General features: G+C 35.2%; 1 protein-coding gene across 2 annotated transcripts in view; it reads right to left on the bottom strand.

The window, feature by feature from the left end:
- Window positions 1–22,492, bottom strand: part of CDH12 (cadherin 12) — a 293,386-nt gene that overhangs the window by 193,013 nt on the left and 77,881 nt on the right. For both annotated transcript variants that reach the window (XM_081524211.1, XM_081524212.1), the window contains exon 2: window positions 5,680–5,974. In XM_081524211.1, the coding sequence (XP_081380337.1) occupies window positions 5,680–5,974 (295 nt within the window). The remainder of the gene's footprint in view (window positions 1–5,679; window positions 5,975–22,492) is intronic.

Genomic DNA, 22,492 nt, shown 5'->3' with positions numbered 1-22,492 from the left:
TTTTGCTAAACATTTGAACAATAGAAAATAAATTTAGTGACTTTTAAACAAAAACCTATCCAGATCTTGCTGCTTCTGAAGATTCCTGATCTTTCCACATGGCAAATGACACTAAAATTAAGAGATGACTTTCAAGCAAAGCTTAAATCCAGGACATTGACCTGGAACATTTTACTATACAAGACATTAATGAAGCTTGAATAGAGTCTAAAGATTAGTTGTAATAAAACATCAATGTTAATTTCCTTCTTTTGATAAATGTGTTTTGGTTGTGCAAGGAGAATGTCTTTATTTGTAGAAAACTGGCAAAATTCTTTCTCCAGTCTCCTAATAATGGCTATGTTTATGGGGCACAGATAGAAATCAATGATAGCTTCCCTGTTCATTCTGTACCACTTGAGCTGTTCTATGTGCTCATGGCTGGCACTATGATAAAATATTGCTTTATCATTTTATGTTTGTCTTTCTGTGACACTTATGTGAAAGCAAGAAAGTATGGAGATTTATGCTTTAAAATAATAATAATGGTGCAATAAATTGTGTAAATAAATAATGGTATAATAAAACATTACATTTTAACTATAATCAGAGTTTTCACTATTTCTTTCTTGGATATGGACTATTAAGTATGACCATGCAGAAAATATTCTCTGTTTAAAAACCTACCAACCAAGGCTTAAGCAGTACGCGAACTGTGAACTTCCAGATGTTCAAACCAGGATTTAGAAAAGGCAGAGGAACAAGAGCTTAAATTGCCAATAGCTGTTAGATCAGAGATAAAGCAAGAGACTTCCAGAAAAACGTATACTTCTGCTTTATCGACTACGCCAAACCCTTTGACTGTGTGAATCACAACAAACTGTGGAAAACTCTTCAAGAGATGGGAATACCAGATCACAGTACTTGCCTCCTGAGAAATCTGTATGCCGGTCAAGAAGCAACAGTTAGAACCAGACATAGAACAATGGACTGGTTCCAAATTGGAAAAGGAGTACATCAAGGCTGTATATTGTCACCCTGCTTATTTAAGTTATACGCAGAGAACGTCATGCGAAATGCCGGGCTAGATGAAGCACAAGCTGGAATCAAAATTGCCAGGAGAAATATTAATAACCTCAGACATACAGATGACACCATCCTTATGGGAGAAAGAGAGGAGGAGCTAAAGAGTCTCCTGATTAAATTGAAAGAAGAGAGTGAAAAAGCTGGCTTAAAACTGAACATTCAGAAAACTAAGATCATGGCATCTGGTCCCATCACTTCATGGCAAATAGATGGGGAAACAATGGAAACAGTGGCTGTTATACAATAATATAATATTCATACCAAAGTCTCTACAAGCACAGCTGAGACTGCAAACTAAATTTAAAGCTTCCAAAGAAATTTTAGAAACCACTAACCCTAGAAAAATGATATAACTGATTGCATTAAGTTTGTTGTAAAGAACCTAGGAGTCATTCCTATTTTCTGATCCATAAGAGTTTTCATGGAAAAATAAAGATGAAATAGTAAATGATACTGCATGTAATTATCATGATGGTTAAGGAAAACAGGAAATGCAAATCTCCAATAGTTCACTTGGCCCCTAACTATTGCTCAGGAAATGAGTCTTACTTCATAAATTATGATTCACAGTTGAGATCTATAACATGTGCCATAGGGATCTGGTTATGAATAACCTACTCAGTGGCTTAAAAATGGCTGAGCTCAGGCTAAAGAAGACAATACAGGTATAAATATGGATTTAAATATCTTAAACCTGTCAGCACTCTAGGAAAAGTAATTGAAACTGCACACCCTACTGATGCAAAATCATCAGCTATTAAAGAGGGCACATTACTGTAATTCATTGTTACTCCAATGATCTTACAGAATTAAGACCACATTCATAACATCCAAATTTGTCTCCAAGGAAAAACTTCGAGTTGGGGAATATCTGGATCATAAAGTAATTTCCTTAGGTCAGAGTAAAGGCACTTTATCTGTGAATATTACTTCCATAGCATATTAGATGTAGCACAAGTTAGTGACAAAGTGACCTTTCTCTTAAACAATTCATAGATTCACTAGAATTTTCTTCAACTTTGGGGAACTAAATATATTTCATAGTCTTGAAAGTCTTAAATACCAATTTCCCTCAAAAATTTCTACCATCCTGCTCACCACTACTCTCCCTTTGTAGAGTTATGAGTTTATAATTTTCACATTTGTCAATTTTGATTCCAGGTTTAATTGTTCATCATATTATCAGATGTAAAATTCATTATTGCTAAATTGGCATTTGCCTAATAATTTTTTCTTGACTTTTTAAAATATCACAATTAAGCTATCTTTTTGTTGTCCAATCTTTCAGTTGTGTCCTACTCTTTGTAGCCCTCCCGGTTCTTCTGTCCATGGGGTTTTCCAGGCAAGATTACTAGAGTAGATCACCATGCCTTCCTCCAGGGGATGTTCCCAACCCAGGGATCGAACCCATGTCTCCTGTATTGGCAGGTGGGTTCTTTACCTCTGAGCCACTGCTGCTGCTGCTGCTGCTGCTAAGTCGCTTCAGTCGTGTCCGACTCTGTGGGACCCCATAGACAGCAGCTCACCAGGCCCGCCGTCCCTGGGATTCTCCATTCAAGAACACTGGAGTGGGCTGCCATTTCCTTCTCCAGTGCATGAAAGGGAAAAGTGAAAGTGAAGTCGCTCAGTCGTGTCCAACTCTTAGCGACCCCATGGACCGTAGCCCACCAGGCTCCTCCATCCATGGGATTTTCCAGGCAAGAGTACTGGAGTGGGGTGCCATTGCCTTCTCCTCTGAGCCACTAGGGAAGCCAAAATGAATGTTAATATAACTTGAATATTCTTTGACTATCTGTTGAGAACAAAACATTATATTGAAAGATAGAAGAGTAAGCCAAAATTCCCTGATTAATGAAATTTGAAATCTGCTTGCTCCCGTGTATGGAAGTGGGGCAGATGAGGCTGAATGGAGAAGGAGTGATATTACCTCTCATTGATACAATTTCCTTAGATATGTATTTTTAATTGGCTGTGTCTTTCATTAGAAATGAAATAGGAACATTCACGATTATTGGGGAAGGGTAGTTGTTTCCCAGAGAACACCTCAAACGTGGATATGCAAAGCCAACTGTGAGATTTTCCACAATAGCTACATTGTCCAATACTAGACTGCATATTATTTTAATATTCCAAGGAAAATGACACAGAGGCAGGGATTTCCTAAAAGGGATGTAGCAAAAGAAAACAGAGGGGAAAAAAAAAAAACATGGGACAATTAGAGCAGTAAGCCATTTCCCGACGCCAAGGAGGGTACACTGGGGAATGGAGTTCAGGTGCGCTAGGGACATAGCTGTGATGTTAGGATACAGCAGGGGGTTTTTTGGTCAAGTAAAAGCTGAAACAGCAAATCTCACAAAACTAACCAGGTCTTCTCTTAATAGGTGTATTTTGGTTATATGTATATGTAGGATTCTGGGAGATAGCAAAAGTTGTGCCTGATAGTTTTTCAATTTCTAATATTTAATATGTAAATGGTGCTTATTCATCTTAGTATTTATCTGAAAATGGCATAAAATGTAAACACAATCCAAGAATACCTGGGTGAACTCATAGCATGTGATATAGTTCCACATTCAAAAGAAATACTCCTCTGTTATTAAAAAAACTATATTTTAAAAGGAGGGTGCATTGAAAATCAGTTTAGGTATTTACAGAAGTCTCTTGAATAACCAGTGATAAATTTTGGCCATGGTATATGGCAAAGCATTTTAAAAGAACCTGTTCTTCCATGAATCTTTCCCATGGTGGCACAGCAAACTCCGTCTCACCCCAGTACCAAACCTGGACCACTCGGTTCTCTTACTCACCTACCCTTCGCTTGAATTTCCGGATTTATTTCTCTCTTCAGGCACTAGCTGAAAATTCTTTATATAAAGAATTTTTACAAACCTTTATATAAAGGTTCAGCTCTTCAGCCCTAACCTTTCTTCTAATTGGCATAACAAAAGACCTAGCGGATTATCTAATAAGATAGAATTTTCTAATACTGCCGAGGGATGTGTCTGTTTGCTTTAAGGATGCTATTTCAGTACTAAAGAGTAACTAAGGGTCATGAATTCATGTAAATACTTTATTACTTTCAATTCACATGAAGTAAGCACCAGGTTAAGGTATTTATGTACTGGATTCCATTGTCTTCTTAAAAGCCATACTTTGTCTCAAAGTACTATCTTCATTTTTCTCCTCCCACCCTTTATTTGTCTACTTGTACTTATCTTCAAAGTGCAAGTTTATAAACAGCTATCCGTATTTTCAGGGGCTATTTTCTAATAAGACATTTTCCAAACTGTATTTCTAAATCTCTAGCAATCATAGCATAAAAGAAGCAGTTCAAAAAAAAAAAGTAGCCATGAGTATGCACACAAAAGCTTAAAATCGAAGTGAACTCCTCTGAGCTGATTTCTTAGGTCAAGGAAAGAAAATGGTCTTTGAATGCCTGATAAGGTCACAGACACAGTTTCCAGTGCATTTATGGTAAATCCATGTGACAACTCCTACAGCCACTAACCTGTGTCTGCCCTCAGGGTACCCTGTACAATCTTCTTTGCATGTCTGGGATGGTTGAGGGGGCAGCAGGAGCCCTCTAAGAAACGTCAGGCTTAAGAAATATTAGCAGTGGCTCACATAGAGCACTTCCAGTTGAAAACTAGAAGTGATGAGGAGCTTTATGTTACAAATATGCTAGAAACCAGAAGTTATATGAAATAAATTCAAGGATTGGCTGTGGTGACTGGGCAATAAAAGTTATAATTAAAAATTGTCATTAAAGCTGGAATCCTTAACTATTGGCCCTAAAATACATATTATAGGACTTTGTGAATTTCAGTGGTTGTTGTTCAGTTGCTAAGTCATGTCTAACTTTTTGTAACCCCCATGAACTGGAGCACACCAGGCTTTCCTGTCCTTCACTATCTCCCAGAGTTTGCTCAAACTCGTGTCTATAAAATCAGTGATGCCATCCTTTGGGAATTTAGGTAGTAAAATTTCTATTATATTTAAATTGTTAAGAATTATGGTGATACTATAGCCTAACTGTAAATTTATTCTAGTAATGGCTATATAATGATACTTGCCCCTGGGTTTGATGGAATAACTACTATGGGTTATTATAGACACAATACCTTTTTTTTAAAGTCTCTCTGGATAGCTCCAAAACATGAAACACATCCCTTTATGAACTCCTTCCAGATGCAATACACGTTTTGGATAATTTATTTTGGGCCAAGAATTACTATTTGGTATTTGGTATTACCTCTAGAACTGTGTAGGAGTCTGAAATTGTAATGGCAATCACTTTCAGTACAAAGTGAGTTATGTCCTTAAAATAAAATGACATTCTATGAATTCAGGGAAATATAAAGATTGTAAATAGTGAAGAAATGTTATATATCCTAGATATTTATGTATCTATTCAAGCATTTAGAATGGAGCAAGACAGGAAAAAAAGTTAAGTAGAAAAAAATGTTGAAAAAGTAAATGAAATTAGTTGTATCCTACATAGTGCAAGAATAATCTTCTGGGTTACAAGTAAGACATTTCCATCAACCTGCAGAAAAATACATGTTGAAAAGGCCTCATCGTAGCATCTGATAGAATTTTTATTTGCTTACTCACCCACAGGAGACATTTCTGGAACACTAGCAATGTAAGGTCCATCCAAAAACTTCGGCTCATTATCATTAATATCCTGCACTTTGATGATGAATTCTGATTCAGGCTCCAGGGGCTTCCTGGTTTCTATGTCCACAGCCTGAGCGCGAAGGGTATAGAAAGGTTTTTCCTCTCTATCCAGGCTCCTTATGGCATGAATGTCCCCTGTAGTTTCATCAATGGTAAAAACGGTGCCAGCGCCATCTCCCGAGAGGGTGTATTTTACAGTGCCCTCTCCTTTATCTAAGTCAGAATGGAGCTTTAGGGAGAGAGAGAGACAGACAGAGAGAAACACCATTAAAGGGATGGTCACATGTTAAAAAGTCGTACTTGCAGTATAATTTTTTATCAGAAAAGTTAAACCAAAATCTTATGGCTCTTTTTTCCCTTTTCCCTTTTTTTTCCATCATTTTTTTTTTTTAACATAAAAATTTGAAAAAAATGTATGGTGAGCACCTACATATACTATCTGTCTCAGAGATTCCACTGTTTCCCTTTCACACAGGCTTTTGATTTATCACATAGATAGATCACATATCTATCCTTTCATTAACTCTCCCGTCAATCCATCTTATTTCTCCATGCATTACAGAGGTCAAACGTCTAGCCTCAAATCCATCAACATGCATAAATACAATGATTTGAACATTTACTTCTTTCACATACTTTGGGGGATGAAATTTCATAAAATGAAATGCACAACTCTTAAGCATACTTATTGCTTCATTTTAAATGACTGTTGTATTAAAATAAACTAGCTGATACACATTAAATCAGTCCATGGTGTCACAAAGAGTCAGGCATGACTGAGCATGCACATGCATGCACACATATTAAATCAAAAACCTTCCAAATACCCTGAAGATAGAAGTTGATAATGTGCATCCAGTGAGAGATACAGTAAAAACAAAACAAAACTCAGAAAACACTATCTTTTCATTTGAAAGAAGAGGTCAGTTTTGGCGTACCAGATCGATTTCAGATATGAATGATGGAGTATCTCATTTTAACAGACTGACTTTCAATGAGTTATTCAATCTTACTCAGCCAGATGATGGGTGGAATAACTGATTATTCTTTCAGATTCACAAATGTTTAGCTCTAATCTGTACTATATATTTGAAGTGTAATAATATAGAAAAGTTTTTAATTTCTGCTAATTTCTTTTGAAATTCAGCACATGTCTGATTGATTATAATACAATATGGAATGAGATACATATAAATATAATAGAGGAGAGGATCATCAAGAAGAGAAATTATTATTGTGATACTGTAAATCAGTGTTTTTCAAACTGGAGTCCAAGAATTAACATAAGATGACCCTGATGCTGGGAAAGATTGAAGGCAAAAGGAGAAGAGGGCAGTAGAGGATGAGATGGTTGGATAGCATCACTGACTCAATGGACATGAACTTGAGCAAACTCCAGGAGATAGTGGAGGACAGGGAAGCTTGGTGTGCAGCAGTCCATGGGGGTCACAAACAGTCAGACACAACTGAAGTGACTGGACATGCATGCATATGATATAAATGTTTCATTATATATAATCTCTAACAATATGTATAAGTGAAAGTCGCTCAGTTGTGTCTGACTGTTTGCGACCCCACGGACTATACAGTCCATGGAATTCTCCAGGTCAGAATAATGGAGTGGGTAGTCTTTCCCTTCTCCAGGGGATCTTCCTATACCAGGGATCAAACCCAGGTATCCCTCATCGCAGGCGGATTCTTCACTGCTGAGCCACAAGGGAATTCCCAAGAATATGTATACTCGTATATATAATGTGAATAATATACATTCATATTCTAGTTAGATTTAAAGGATGCATATTTTTATAAATCATATTCATTTTCATCCAGATGCTGATCTGAAATGTTTTAAAATATTTTTATCTGATTTCAATGCTCAAATTTTTAGATTTAAAGGCTCATTCCAGTCAACAGAGTAACCAAAGAAAATATGTGAAATTTCTAGTGTAACCGAAACCATTTGAGCCATATTTTAAACTTCTCATGCAAGTATAACTCTCTTGCAAAATTTTGGATAAAGATGAGTTTTGTTTTTCTTAATGTTTCAACACAGCCTAAAAGGTTTGAAAATATTTTAAACCATATAATGCTGCTGCTGCTAAGTCGCTTCAGTCGTGTCCGACTCTGCGCGACCCCATAGGCGGCAGCCCACCAGGCTCCGCCGTCCCTGGGATTCTCCAGGCAAGAATACTGGAGTGGGTTGCCATTTCCTTCTCCAGTGCATGAAAGTGAAAAGTGAAAGTAAAGTCGCTCAGTCGTGTCCGACTCTTAGTGACCCCATGGACTGCAGCCTACCAGGCTCCTCCATCCATGGGATTTTCCAGGCAAGAGTACTGGAGTGGGGTGCCATTGCCTTCTCCAAACATATAATAATCCTTTGCAAATAGGCATTGTGTGTATTAGTAATATTAAAAAAAAATCAACTCAACTTCACTACATCTTTGTTCTTAAACTCAACATCCTCCTTTAGATTTGGTAAATAACATCATCCTTCATATTAATGTCATTAGATGACTTTACTCATTTTGTGAATTTGTATTTATTTCAAATGGCTCTGAAGTACACTTGCATAAGTGCATAAGCAAAGAATTTATACTGGGTGAATGTTATAATTTAAACAACAAGAAAACTGTGAAGGAGCACCACATCTTTTTTTTTTTCCTTAAAAGTTTCTGTATATTTTACTCAAGTCAAAGGAAAATTGCTAAAAATGACAGGAGGAAGTTATTTTCCTCCTAATTTTTTATAAACTGCTATGAAGCATAGGAAGTTTCAAGCGTAAAATCAAGCTGTAGATAAATGTTCTTTGAACTTAGGAATTTCAAATTACAAATTTCATCCATACTATTAAAGATTTTCAACACAGTGAGCATTACTTTTGCTTTCAAATTTATCTGAAGATATGAGACAGGCAAAAGCAATGACTTTATAAACTGGATCCATTTTGCCAGTGGCCCCAAAGAATATCTGCTAATTTTGTGGGAACCAAGTGAAAATTCTAAGTAGGTTTTTACAATGTGATACAAATAGAGTTACCAAAAATATCTTCATTTAGCCAAAATCAGAACTGTTTTCTTTTCAAACTGACATAAGACTAAAAAAGCAAATGTGTTTTCAGTTCATAGATCCAAGATCCAAATTAAATTCAGTTGTTGCTACTCCTTACACGTCTATCTTTTCCTTCTAATTTAAAGTTGGGTTTTGCAGAGATTAAAGCTTCAGAAGAAATATGTGAAAAGATGTTAAAATTTAAACTGAAAATGAGATTGATGAAGGTAAATTCTTCATTTTAGAATGGATTAGAATGGTTATAGCAGTTTATTGCATGATAATACCTTAAAGAAGACCACCTGCAGTATCCGGCATTGATAGGCAATGCTTAGTTATTCAGTATTGATTGAGTCCACTATATGCATGACTAGCTAAAAGTATAGGTATTTTTGCAACATTAGTTCTAATGTTAAATGATGTTGGCCTTATGTTGGGTATCTTAGAATTTTTTTTTGTATTACATGTAAAATAATTTGAGTAGAGAATGTTATAAGCTAACATGAAAATCCCCACCATCCTCTTACCTAGAGATAACTTCTATCACTTTATACCCTTTCCATTATACATATACACATTCTTATATAAATATATCTGAAAGTTTATGTACATATATATATATTTATATATGATTTTACAGAGGATGAGATCTTTGGATGGCATCACTAACTTGATGGACATGGGTTTGGGTAAACTCCGAGAGTTGGTGATGGACAGGGAGGCCTGGCGTGCTGCGATTCATGGGGTCGCAAAGAGTCGGACACGACTGAGTGACTGAACTAAACTGAACTGATATATGATTTTATGTGCTGCTGAACTGTGCCGTCTCTTCAGTCATGTCCGACTCTTTGTGACCCTAATGAACATAGACCGCAAGGCTTCTCTGTCCATGGAATTCTCCAGGCAAGAATACTGAAGAATGCCCTCCTCCAGGGGATCTTCCTGACCCAGGGATCCAACTCATGTTTCTTGAGTCTCTTGCATTGGCAGGCAGGTTCTTCACCACTAGTGACACCTGGGAAGCCCATAATTTTATATGTATATAACAAAAGTCCGTCTAGTCAAGGCTATGGTTTTTCCAGTGGTCATGTATGGATGTGAGAGTTGAACGGTGAAGAAAGCTGAGGGCCGAAGAATTGATGCTTTTGAACTGTGGTGTTGGAGAACACTCTTGAGAGTCCCTTGGACTGCAAGGAGATCCAATCAATCCATCCTAAAAGAGATCAATCCTGGGTGTTCATTGGAAGGTCTGATGTTGAAGCTGAAACTCCAATACTTTGGCATCCTCATGCAAAGATTTGACTCATTGGAAAAGACCCTAATGCTGGGTAGGATTGGAGGCAGAAGGAAAAGGGGACGACAGAGGATGAGATGGTTGGATGGCATCACTGACTCGATGGACATGGGTTTGGGTGGACTCCCGGAGTTGGTGATGGACAGAGAGGCCTGGCGTGCTGCAATTCATGGGGTCACAAAGAGTCGGACATGACTGAGCGACTGAACTGAACTGAACTGATATATAATATTCTCTTATTATAAATACATATAAACTTGATATAAAAATGAGAAATTGGTCTATATTTTCCATAACTATAATCATTTCCAGTGTAATTTTAAATTCTTCAGAATTACTTTTTAATACCTGCAATATGTTTTTTAAAGGAAGTTGAGTGATTCAATGGCTTTTGCTCATCCTTTCACAAGTGATGTGATGACTATGTGTGTGTTGTCCTGTTTAATTCCATAATAAACAGGCAAATATAAACAGAAGGGTAATTATCCAGACCAAAAATGTGATTATTTTTTTTAATGAATCAAAAGCTTTTGAATCTTGAATGATTCCAGAACTTGATCTCTATAGATGAACTTGATTTCTTAAAAATTTTAGCAATGCAACTCAGGCTCAGTTTACATTATGAAGCTACTTCTTCGTCTTACTTTCATTTAGCGGGAGAGAGGATTACAGAAGAGTTCACTTATTGAGTTTCATCTTTTGGGTTGTGTAACTGTGACCAATCACATGATGCCATTTTACAGAGGAGCTTTAAGCTTCATGTATAACAAGCTAATAATTCCACAGGATAAAATTATTTTCCTTTATAGCAATTTAAAAATAACAGCAAGAAATGTTTCTTATTCCAATTGTTTTGCTTTAAAAGCTATTTCTGAGTAGGTGCTGACTATATTTACAGACTGAAGCAGCCAACTCCAGTAATATCATCTTTTAGTATTGACACTTAAAATAAAATTTCTGCCAGAAACAGAGTTCCATAAATGGTGTATATAGAAATATGAACTGTCCAGGCAGTTGTTTTGTGGAAGTGGTGTTGTTATTTTCTCATGTTTTCCAAGTCATCTCAGATGGAGCGTGAAAATGAGATGCCAAGAGAAGCTTAAAAAAGATACTAAGGACTAGCTTCAGAATGTGAGCAAATCTGAATTCCAGTGCCTAAAAGTTTTGAGAAAGCCAGCCTAAAGTTAAGTGTTTACCAGCATCTCCCTGATTATATTTTAGAAACTGATGCACAAAAAAAAAAAAAAAAAAAAGAATAAGAAATTTATTCTTATTTTCTCTGGGTTTAAAAGTGCATATAAAATGTAAAATACTTTTTGTATCCCTACAACCAGCAGTGATTTTATTTCCATTTGCTATTTCCCAGGATAAGCAGTGGTTACCAGGCATGAGAAGGGCATAGAGTATGTTGGGCAGAGAAATGTATAATTTTGACAAATTTTTTTTACTGGAAAGTTAAAAATTTGTTGTTATTGTTCAATTGTTAAGTCATGCCTGACTCTTTGTGACCCCATTGACACCAGCATGTCAGGCATCCCTATCCTTCACTATCTCCTGAACTCAATCTCATGACCACTGAGTCAGTGATGCCATCCAACCATCTCATCCTCTGTCATCCCCTTCTCCTTCTGCCCTCAATCCTTCCCAGCATAAAGATCTTTTCCAATGAGTCAGTTCTTTGCATCAGGTGGCCAAAGTGTTGGAGCTTCAGCTTTAGCATCAGTCCTTTCAGCGAATATTCAGGGTTGATTTCGTTTAGGACTGACTGGTTTGGTCTCCTTGCTGTCCAAGGGACTCTCAAGAGTTTTCTTCAGAATCACAATTTGAAACAAATATTTGACTTGGTGTAAATACCTGCAAACTACTTTACTAACTATGTGTTTATGGGTATTATGGTATTACGGGTATTAATCTAATCTGCTTTTTAGATTATATTGTAAACAATTGGCTTTTTCAATAAGTATGATTTTATTATATCTATTTATGTTAATCACAAGTATTTTAATCAAAATAATACATTGAAATGGCTAAAACCAGAGTATGGAAGTGTTTATAATATACAATTTTTACACTCCTTTTCTCTGCCTTTTTCACCAGGGAAATCTGTATCTATTGTCTTCCAGAAACCAACGGTAACACTGATGTCTGATTGATATATCCATTACAAGTAAAGAGTTTGTTTTTTCTCCCCTTATATTTTCTTCTAAAATGTTTGCAACCTTATTTTCATTTTGGTATTCTAATTATTTAGAACATTGTCTTCAAGTATGAGTTTATGTGTGCTTGTGTTTTGAATAGTGTGTCCAGATATGAGTTGATAATGTTTGTGATTCGTTCACTGGGTTGGACACTTAGCAAATTCTTTCAATTCAAAAACTATTTTCCTTCAGTACTAAGAAATTTCCTTCTATGATTATTTTCATAAGTTCTATCCTCTGTCTTTTCTATTGTTTATCTAGAATTCATTCATTCAATGTTAGACCTCATGCACCGTCTATACATAGTATACTCTTTCTACAGTTATTCATTCCTACATATTTTGGTCTATTATGTGAAAAATTTAAAACTTATCTTAAAATTATGTATTACTTTCTATATTTTCAAAGTCAGTAAACACGTCCCCATGTGTGCATACATGCACACATACTAGAGACATATTAATTTCCAAGATTTTTTTCATTTACTATGAATGTCCCCACTTAATAGAATCATGCTCTTGTTTTTGCCCACTGGGGATGCCTGAATCTTTTTGAGAACTCTAATTTTATATATCTGTGCATGTGTGTATGTGTGTGTGCCCTAAACTTTCTGTTCCTTCAGGGTCACTTTTTGGTTTTGGTGTTTGAGCCTTTATTTTTCATATCACTGGCTTTCCTCAAATGTTTGATGACTCTCACTCATCAGTTCATATTTAAGAATAGAGTTTTGAGGTTGCAGGTTGAATTTATTGATTACAGTTTTGTCCTAGGTTGAATGGACAACAGGGTTCTATCAGTGGCCTAATTCTTTTCATATTTTCTTTAGAAGAACTTCTTTAAAAAACGAAGTCTTTATTGTTTACATACAACTCATTTATGTCTGGATTCCATGCATTATCAGGCAGGTGGGAGGAATTCTCTACACAAACTATCAGTTAATCTCCATATTTTATCATCCTTTTCTCTTAATCTTTGGCATTTTTGAGTCTTTTTCAGAATTGTTCCTCCTTAGTTGGAACCCTCTCAATACAAATGCTTGTAAGTAGCTTTGAATTTATTTGACCAGTCACCAATCCTTCACCCACTTATAGGTTTATAGAAATTGGCTATACTGTCTGATGCCCTGCACACCACCTCAATCAATATTATAGCCGACATTACCCAGCCATATTCAATTTTCTCCTCTTACACTCTAAATACAGTTCTATATTTTTTAAACATAGATCCAAGCAAAATTCAAGCATTGCATTTGAATTTTGTCTTCATTTTCTTTAAGTTTAGAACAACCATGCCGATTAATATTAATTATGTTCTTGTCATTATCTTCTTCAAGAAACTAGGCTCTCATTCTAAATGTGTCTGCTAAAAAAAGAAGCTTCCTGATGTGTCTTTAAATCTATTCTATCTTAGACTATCTCTTCTTCAGTTTTTAAGTATATATGAGTCAATATGGTGCCACAACAGTGTGTGTGTGTGGTGTTTAGTTGCTTCAGTCGTGTCCACTGTGTGTGACCCTGTGGACTGTAGCCAGCCATGTTCCCCTGTCTGTGGGATTCCCTAGGCAAGAATACTGGAGTGAGTTGCCATTATGCCCTACCTAATATTGATATCCTTGTAACACAAATTACAGACATCTTCCACCAACGATCTCCATAAACACATTCAGTCTAAGAAAAAAACTTCCCAGTATAGGATGTGCCTCAGTAAATTTTGGTGTAATAGCAGCATGTAAGTGGTAATATTTATTTTCAGTTTGAAAATCTATGATTATGAAGGCTGTAGAATGACTTAGTACTATGGTTCAGCAGTTCGTGCATGAGATAGGAAGTAATATTATTTACATACAGGATTCATTCTGATAAATGGGCCAAAATGAATATAAGAAAATTTTATGTGAGTTTCTTTGGCTGAAATAATCTTATTATGTATAAAACAAACTACTTTTGCTACATTTTCCTTGGTGAACAGAAAATACCTAGTGTGTCCTGTTTTGTAGTCGCTCTGTTCTCAGGAAACCTTACAGTGGTCATTGTAAGAGCTACAAAGTGATTAGATTATGTTTAAGGAATTGTTTATTGATGAAAGAAGACCAGACACAAAGATGATCTATAACCCTGCCTGAGTAATGACACAATGCAAAAATTCTGTCTTTTAGAAGCCACAGAATGCCCAAGAATATTTGGCATTCTATTCCATTCTGCCCCTTAAGGGGACTCATTTGTTCTTCCTAGCTTGACTGCTGTCATTTGAACAAGAGGAATACCACTTTACAAGGCTGGGAATTCCCTTTAACAGCCCAATGTGAGTTCAGAACTCCCCTGACTGGGTTACAGACCCAAAGCTATTTATCATCTGGAAATATTTCACCTTCTACTTAAGAGAGTAGAAATTCATTTCAAAAAGGCCCACACCTCCCCCGTGGTAAGCCACAGAAGAGCAAAGAAGAACAAAGACAATTTACAATGCTTGGGAACAATAAAAATTGATGTGCTTGGATATATTACACATCCCATTAAAGAAAAAACATACTCTTCACCGGATGTTCTCTTTCATCTTACTTTTTCTCCTTGAAGATTTCATGTGTGGTTACATGTGAGGAGCATTCTAACTAATTTTTTAGATTGTCATATTTTACACCTTTAGCTTTTACAGATTACTTTATATCATTTGAGAGTGTCACAATGTATTAATAGGTACTTCTGTAAAAGCTTGAGAGGTCATTGGAATGGTGCCTGGATTTAGGAAGAAAAATATGGGTAGACAAGGTCAAAATAATTTCTTTCCTACAATTCCAAAGCTGTAAAACATTTTTCACAAAGTCAGGTTTTTGTTAAAAAAAAAAAAAGCTTAAGCAATAAACTAGCAATAAACTAGTCTTATCAAATTGTCAGAAACAGAATCTCTCTTTGCAGTACAATTGTATTTTATGTATGATTTCAAATATGGTTATTTTTCAGAATGCCAGATAAATTTGTATGATTTATTCTAAATGTAAAGTAAATGCCAAAAAGAATGCAGAAAGTAATGCCAATAATACTGGATTATTAGTAATCATGATATAGTATTATAGCTAGAGGTAATTTATCAATTTATTACCATTTTGTCTGTGTGTTATTACTTTTATTATTTGCCTTTACTGAATAGCAGGCACTGTGTTGTATATTTTATAAGCTTTATTTAATTCTCAAAATGATCAATGATATGCTAAAATTAAAAATTTGATAGATAAATTTTTTAAACTAAATTCTAATAGTTTAACATGTTTAATTTTCAACAGCTATATGTTCTATCCTAAATTCTTAGTAAGTGTATCTAATAAATCTAATAAAGCAAGCAGACCCAAATACTAACTCTAATATAAATCATGGAATAATCTAAAATCCATGATTATGAGCATCAAAATTTAGGTTTACAGTCCTAAATCCACTTGTCCTTACCTGGACATTACTGTGTAACTTAATTCACGTCTTTGGACTTCAGAATCCTCATATGTAAAATGTGGATTCTAACATTTATATCATAAATTTGGGGGATACTGTAGAGAATTTGACTTCATATTGTCCATTTTCCTTCATTTATCTCCATTTATATCCAAATGAGCCCAGGATAGCAATATTTGTTTTCATTTATATCAATTTATATTCACATGTGCTAACTGGATCCAAAATAGTGATAGAAAATGCTATCAGGCTTCTACTTTTCGCTAGACAATTTTTAGTGGTTTTATATACTTTCTATATTTAATGCTCAGAACAACTCTACTGGTACAACTCTATTAACATCATCATTTTGTAGATATAGAAATTGAGGCACAGAGAGGCTGTTTCCTCAGGACACACATAGAAAGACACAAAGCTGAGATTCCAGTCAGGTAGTCTACATTAATGCATGTCACTAGCACTTAAACCAAATGTCTCCTTTCAATTTGGAGATTATAATGTCATTTTCATTAATTTTCTAAATAGTCTCTCTTGAGAGGAAGCACACACATATACATTGAATCTTTGGTCAGATAATTAGCTTAGCCACAGATGGAAGTTACCTAAGTATTAGCTTTGTGACATCAGTTGGAACAATACCCGATTGTAATATTATGGATCGATTAATGAGAATGGTTTTATTCAAACATGCTTTGGACTGCCAACTAGTGATTGCGCTACATACTAGAGAACGTCACTTAGTATTTTTTCTCAAAGACACAGGAGTCCAGAGTCCAGGAGGGAACAATATGAGCCATAATGACAACGATATCCATTCAAAACACTGTCTCTTTCTACAGTTGTGTGCCTCTCAAATCACAATTTTCTATAAAAACTTTTGATAAGCATATACTATATAATTTTAAAATGTTATATTTGTGTTTTATTAAAATACAAAGTGATATTACATTTATAGTTAGAAATCATTATCTAAGTAATATGCTGTGTCAATTACAGATTTGGAACAATTAACAGTCAATTAGAAAGAAGTGAAAATCTCTTGGACAGAGGAGTTTGGCAAGCTAAAGCTCATGGGGTTGGAAAAGAGTCAGACACAACTTAACCACTAAACAACAGCAGAAGTGAACAATATTTATGTTGAAGAGAATATAATTTACTTTTATATCAATTAAAATTATTTTTTGAAGATTTTGCACATGTTTACACTATAATTTGCTTTGAAACATAAAAATCCATTATCTTAAAAACAAACTCAAGTAACTACTTCATTAAAGAAACAGTCATTAACATGTGTGGTCTTTTCATCAATGTACTAATTACAGTGTACTAATAACCACACCAGATAAACATGTGAATGTGCTTGAGAATGTTTAGACATGTGTACATGTTGTATGTGAGAGAAAAAAGAAAGAGTTGGTATTTATACATTTTCATGTGTTCAGACATGCACATTTTTGTAAAATGAGTAAAGGTCAAGTATATATACATACTATAAATCAATGCTCTAAGAACTCAATCTGAAATTACGTTATCTGCTTTTATTTTTTCAAGGGTGGTTTGAAGGTGACCCATTTTCTGTAGCATGGATTACTGTGGGGATTGCTTTATGTATTAAAGCACAAAGCCTTCTCATTGAAGTCTTTTATTTCCTTTCCTCACTTTACAGTAACTTCTTTAAGTGGATTTTGAAAGTATAATATCACCAATGCAGAAAAAATAAATCCAAGTACTTAAACAGGTTGCTTTCTTTTTATCATGAGTCAAGCTGTTTTATGTCAAATTAACCACTAAGAATTCATCTTTCTCAGTCTTTATCCTATAACAGTGTCATAAATATTATCTTATTTGCATGTTAACGTACATATTAAATATTATTTTTCCCAAAAGTATAAAAATGAGTAATCTTAAAACTAAATATCAATTTGTTAAAGATAAATGGAAACAGTACTATTCTATGTAAGGAAGGCAGTAGGTTATATCTTGTTCTAAGTACAGGTTAGCCATGTTTTTTTTTTTAAGCTCTCATTATAAACACATTAAGTAAAGAATCATTCTCAAGGTTCACTTACTTCCCATAGGCCTAATAGGATTCCCTTGAAATCTCCAGAGATAATAGATCCACTTTAGCTCTAACTTTAAAATGAAAAAGGAAAGAATAAAAATAAAATAAAAGTGAACACAGCTTTCATAGATTCTAGGACCTCAGTTTTGACTGCTTTTAGCAAATATATAATATTGAATATCTGCGTGAAATAAATTGATTTCAAGCTATTGCCTTTTTAAAGGTCAATTTTTTTTTTAAACAAGGAATTCAAGATTATAAAAGCAGACACTTAATTTGACATTGATTGAGACCTAAAATTGTGAATAAATCTCTCAAAGTTTGATTGCTTTTCAGAAGAAACTGAATTGCTTTGTGATTAAAATTCCTTAATAATTCATAGAATCAATGGAATCATGCGTATGTATCCGTGTTTGTAGCACATTTTCCTAAACCTGACATATGAATACCATAGAATGTATATCTGCATTATTTCCAAAATTAAAAAATATACATATATTTTACTGGTCTCCTTTCACTGCTTGTTACAATATTTTTCTCTTGATATATCATTGAAGTAATTCCCTGGTGGTCCAATGGTTAGGACTCTGAACTTTCATGCCAGGGACCATGGGTTTGATCCTTGGTCTAGGAACTAAAATCCCCACAAGATGTGCAATGTGGCCAAAAAAAAAAAAAGTCATAATTCATTAAATGCTGATTAAAGTAAGTTATACAGAATTTCTGAGATTAACTGAGGTCCGATCATATACGTCATTGTATTATTATTTTAGATCATATAAACTTGCACATACTCAATACAAAATTGAATGAAAATCAAGGCTTGATTCTCAGTTATGATTGAACTCCAACATATATAATGTGATCAGCGAAATTTTACTTTAATGCCAAGATTGCTCTCCCTTAGTATACAGACTCTGCAAAATTCCCAGCACTGAAAAGACTATGGATTTAACCCTTCAGGTTACTTTATGTTGGGTAAGCCTGACCTAATCACATGCAATTTTTGAAAGCAGGAGGGTTTTTTCCTAGATGTAGAAAAAGGAAGTCAGAGATACATGATTTAGCTGGTTTGTAATAAAATGAATATTCATGCTGAATGTTACTATACTTTCAGAGGGAGTTGAAGACAGTTCCCACACCACTGCTGGCACTATGGAGGGGACCTCAGTTCTACGAAAGCAAGGAAATAAATACTACCATCAGTCTGAATGAGCTTGAAAGCTGACTTCCTCCAATTCTCAAGAGAAAATAACAGCACTGCTGACACCTTGGGTTCAGTCTTGTGAGACCCTGAGCAGAGAACCCCATGATGCTGTTCTGGATTTATCACTGAAGAACTGTGAGTTAATAAACAGGTATTGTCTTAAGCTGCTAAATGTGTGGGAATTTGTTATGCAACAAGAGAAAATTGATACATGTAGGTAATTATAGAAATCAAATATTGTTATTTCATTTTTAAAATGTAAGTCATGATTTCAATTAAGGATACAATTTTGATTTCTTGGTTATGTGCTCCAATTTTCTAACACATTATTTAATTTGCTAGTTTGTTTAATTTTTCCACTAATATATTTACTATTTTTACTAAACTCATCTGCTCCTTCTTTTGTACAAATGATCCTCTGGCAATCCACTGGGTGAATCTAATGACATTGTCAAGTACTGCATTTTGCCCCTTTAACCATTCAGTGGCCTGGAGAAGGAAATAGCAACCCACTCCAGTATTCTTGCCTGGAAAATCCCAAGGACAGAGAAGCCTGGTGGGCTACAATTCATGGGATCACAAAGAATTGGACATGATGAAGCGACTGAATGCTGAGTACAACCATTTGGTGGGAAGAGATCTTAGGTCTGGTCAATGTTGATAAGTATCTGCCTTTCAATTCAAATCTGCTTGACTATCAAGATAGTCCTCACTTCACCCTGCATGCTGGACAACATAATGGAGACTCCTTGAAAACAAGAAAATGAAACCTACCTGCAAAGCAGACTGAGATGAGAGAAATAAGGAAAGGAAAGGGGAAGTCGTGATACCATCATGTCAATTCCAGGAATCATTCAGACTTTCCACATAGAACGAACCCATAAATCTACTCTGAATTTGTTCTTGTCATTCAGTAAAGAAATCTTGTCTAATTGACCACAAAACAGAACCACTCCCCCTTTATTTTTTCCATGCAATAAGCACCTACTGAATACTGACTGTATTCCACAGACCTGGGGAAAAACCTATCAGCAAATCCCCAAAGGTCAACATGGGTAAAGGATCTGTTGTTCCACATCAAACTTGTTTAAAAAAAAAAACTCAAAAGATTTTACTGTTGTTAATTCTTCATCCTTTACACAATTTAAAACAACTATTTCTTGTGTGTGTTAGTAGCTCGGTCATTCCAACTCTTTGAGACTCCGTGGACTGTAGCCCACCAGGCTCCTGTTTTCATGGGATTTCCCAGGCAAGAATACTGGAGTGAGCAGCCATCCCCTTCTCTAGGAGGTCTTCCCGACCCAGTAATAGAACCAGGGTGCCTTGCCTTGCATGCAGATTCTTTACTGTCTGAGCCACCAGGGAAGCCCATTTCTTATATTAGATCAGAATAAAATGTCTGCCAATCTTAACTTTGGAATGAGGGAAATCTAGTTAGTTGATCTGATGTGTGGTGAGCTCGGGATTGAGAGCAAAGTTGTCATCATGTAAATCGTCGTGTGAAGTCAGATGAAATGTGCCGTTTCATTATGTGCAGACACTTACATGGTGGCAAAGGCCTCTGTTCCTGCCATTCAAACAATGACCATTAATTAAAGTTAATTAAACTAATTCAAATGCTTAGATTCACTAATTTTCTCATATTCTTATGAGTATTCTCCAAGTCAGCTAAACATTTATTTTTAATATGAGATTTTTTTAAAAACAAAACAGCAGCTACCACACTATGCAGAATATGTTGAATGAGCCAGGGTCAGGCTCCAGTTCCCCCTAGTTCCCTTTCCCTATCCAGAATCATGGATACACTCTGGAAAACTCATAACAATGCATAGAACACATGAAATCCTCTGCTTGAAACTTCATGATGCCAAGCCAATCCCTCACCATTGTGGGACAGGAAACATTTTGTGTTGAAGATATTTCTTTAATTCCAAGTTTTGATTCTGTCCACATAAAATACGAATAATGATGTATTTTAGTTTAAGATGGGCCTAATTCATTCCCTTATAGAATATTGAGCCTTTTGCTTCTATGACCCTTCAATGTTTGCGGATTTGACAAATTTGCCACCCTTTTTATATCCTGAAGCCTTCTCTGAGAACTTGTATCTGTTGGTTTTGAGTACACACTTGCTGCTAATGATGCTTAAAATTTACTGGCCCTGTTCATAGGGAGGAGAATAAGAAGGCATTTGAGCAGTCGGCTCGGATATATCAATATATATCAGCTCACATGCAAAAACAATTTAAAGGCATTTTACCTGAAGTTTAAACTGCGTCTTTCATGTTCAAGAACTATTTCTACTTGACTCTTGAACTCACCAGTCCAGATCGCTGCATAATTCCTTGGTTAGAGAAACTAACCTCCTGGCTGTTTCCCAATTACTTTGATTATACACAACTCTTAAACTAAGTGATACTAGAGATCAGCTATTCCAATTCTAGTGTAACTGAAGTTGGTAAAGAAGGAGATATAGCTTTAAAAAGAAAAGGACACACACACACACACAGACACACACACAGTTGCATGGCTCTGTCACAGCGTAAAATCAGGCTTTTAGAACCGGAAAGAACCTTAGGGAACATTGTTTCAATTACTTTATTTCACAGTTGAGGAAATTGAGAATCAGAAAGGCTAAGTGATTTCCTCAATATCATAGTTTAGTTAATTACAGAAATCAGAATAGAATCTGGGTTACCCAGCTCTCTGCCCAGAGTTGTTTCCATTACACTGAGTGGAATTATCTGCCACTATTTTAGGGCTAGATGACTCATGAAAGCAGCCTCATAATAATTAATAAATCAAAATACCATGTGCCTATAAAATTTAACACACAAGTGAAAGAGTCTTAGCTTCCTGATAATTTAAGATAAGATACGTGTGTGTGTGCTCAGTTGTGTCTGAATCTTTCAGACCCCATGGACTGTAGCCTGCCAGGTTCCTTCATCCACGGGATTTTTCCAGACAAGAATATTGGAGTAGATTGCCATTTCTTACTCCAGGGGATCTTCCCCACATGGCGATCAACACTGAGTCTCTTGCATCTCCTGCATTGGCAGGCGAATTATAAATGACATTAAATGTACTTCATTCTAATTTCATATATATTTTCATATATAAATTTATATAAATTTCATACATAAGTGTGTTAGTGAATTTATATGAAGAAAAAGTCAGTAAAACAGAAATATCAGGGACTGAGACTACATCAATGCTGGGATTAGAAAAAATCACATCAATTTCAAGCTTCATTGGCAACACGGGTAAAATAACATGAAATAAAATTAGCAGACACAATCTTCATTATCAGACTTGTGTATGTGTGTAGAGAATGATATAAATCAAATGAAATGGGATCATTTTATTATTAATAATTACACTAAAATTTTCTATTTGAATAATTTATATAAATATACTAATTATTTTATAAACATTGTCTTCTTTGGCATCATTAATAATCTTGTCCTCCTTTACTGTGAGAATGAGGAGTCTGAGGAT

The sequence above is a fragment of the Giraffa tippelskirchi genome, chromosome 8 (genome assembly GCF_054371585.1).
Source record: "Giraffa tippelskirchi isolate mGirTip1 chromosome 8, T2T-mGirTip1v1.2.pri, whole genome shotgun sequence".
NCBI classification, from domain to species: domain Eukaryota; kingdom Metazoa; phylum Chordata; class Mammalia; order Artiodactyla; family Giraffidae; genus Giraffa; species Giraffa tippelskirchi.
Note: the sequence above shows the minus strand (reverse complement) of the source record. Positions and strands in the feature narration are given on the sequence as shown.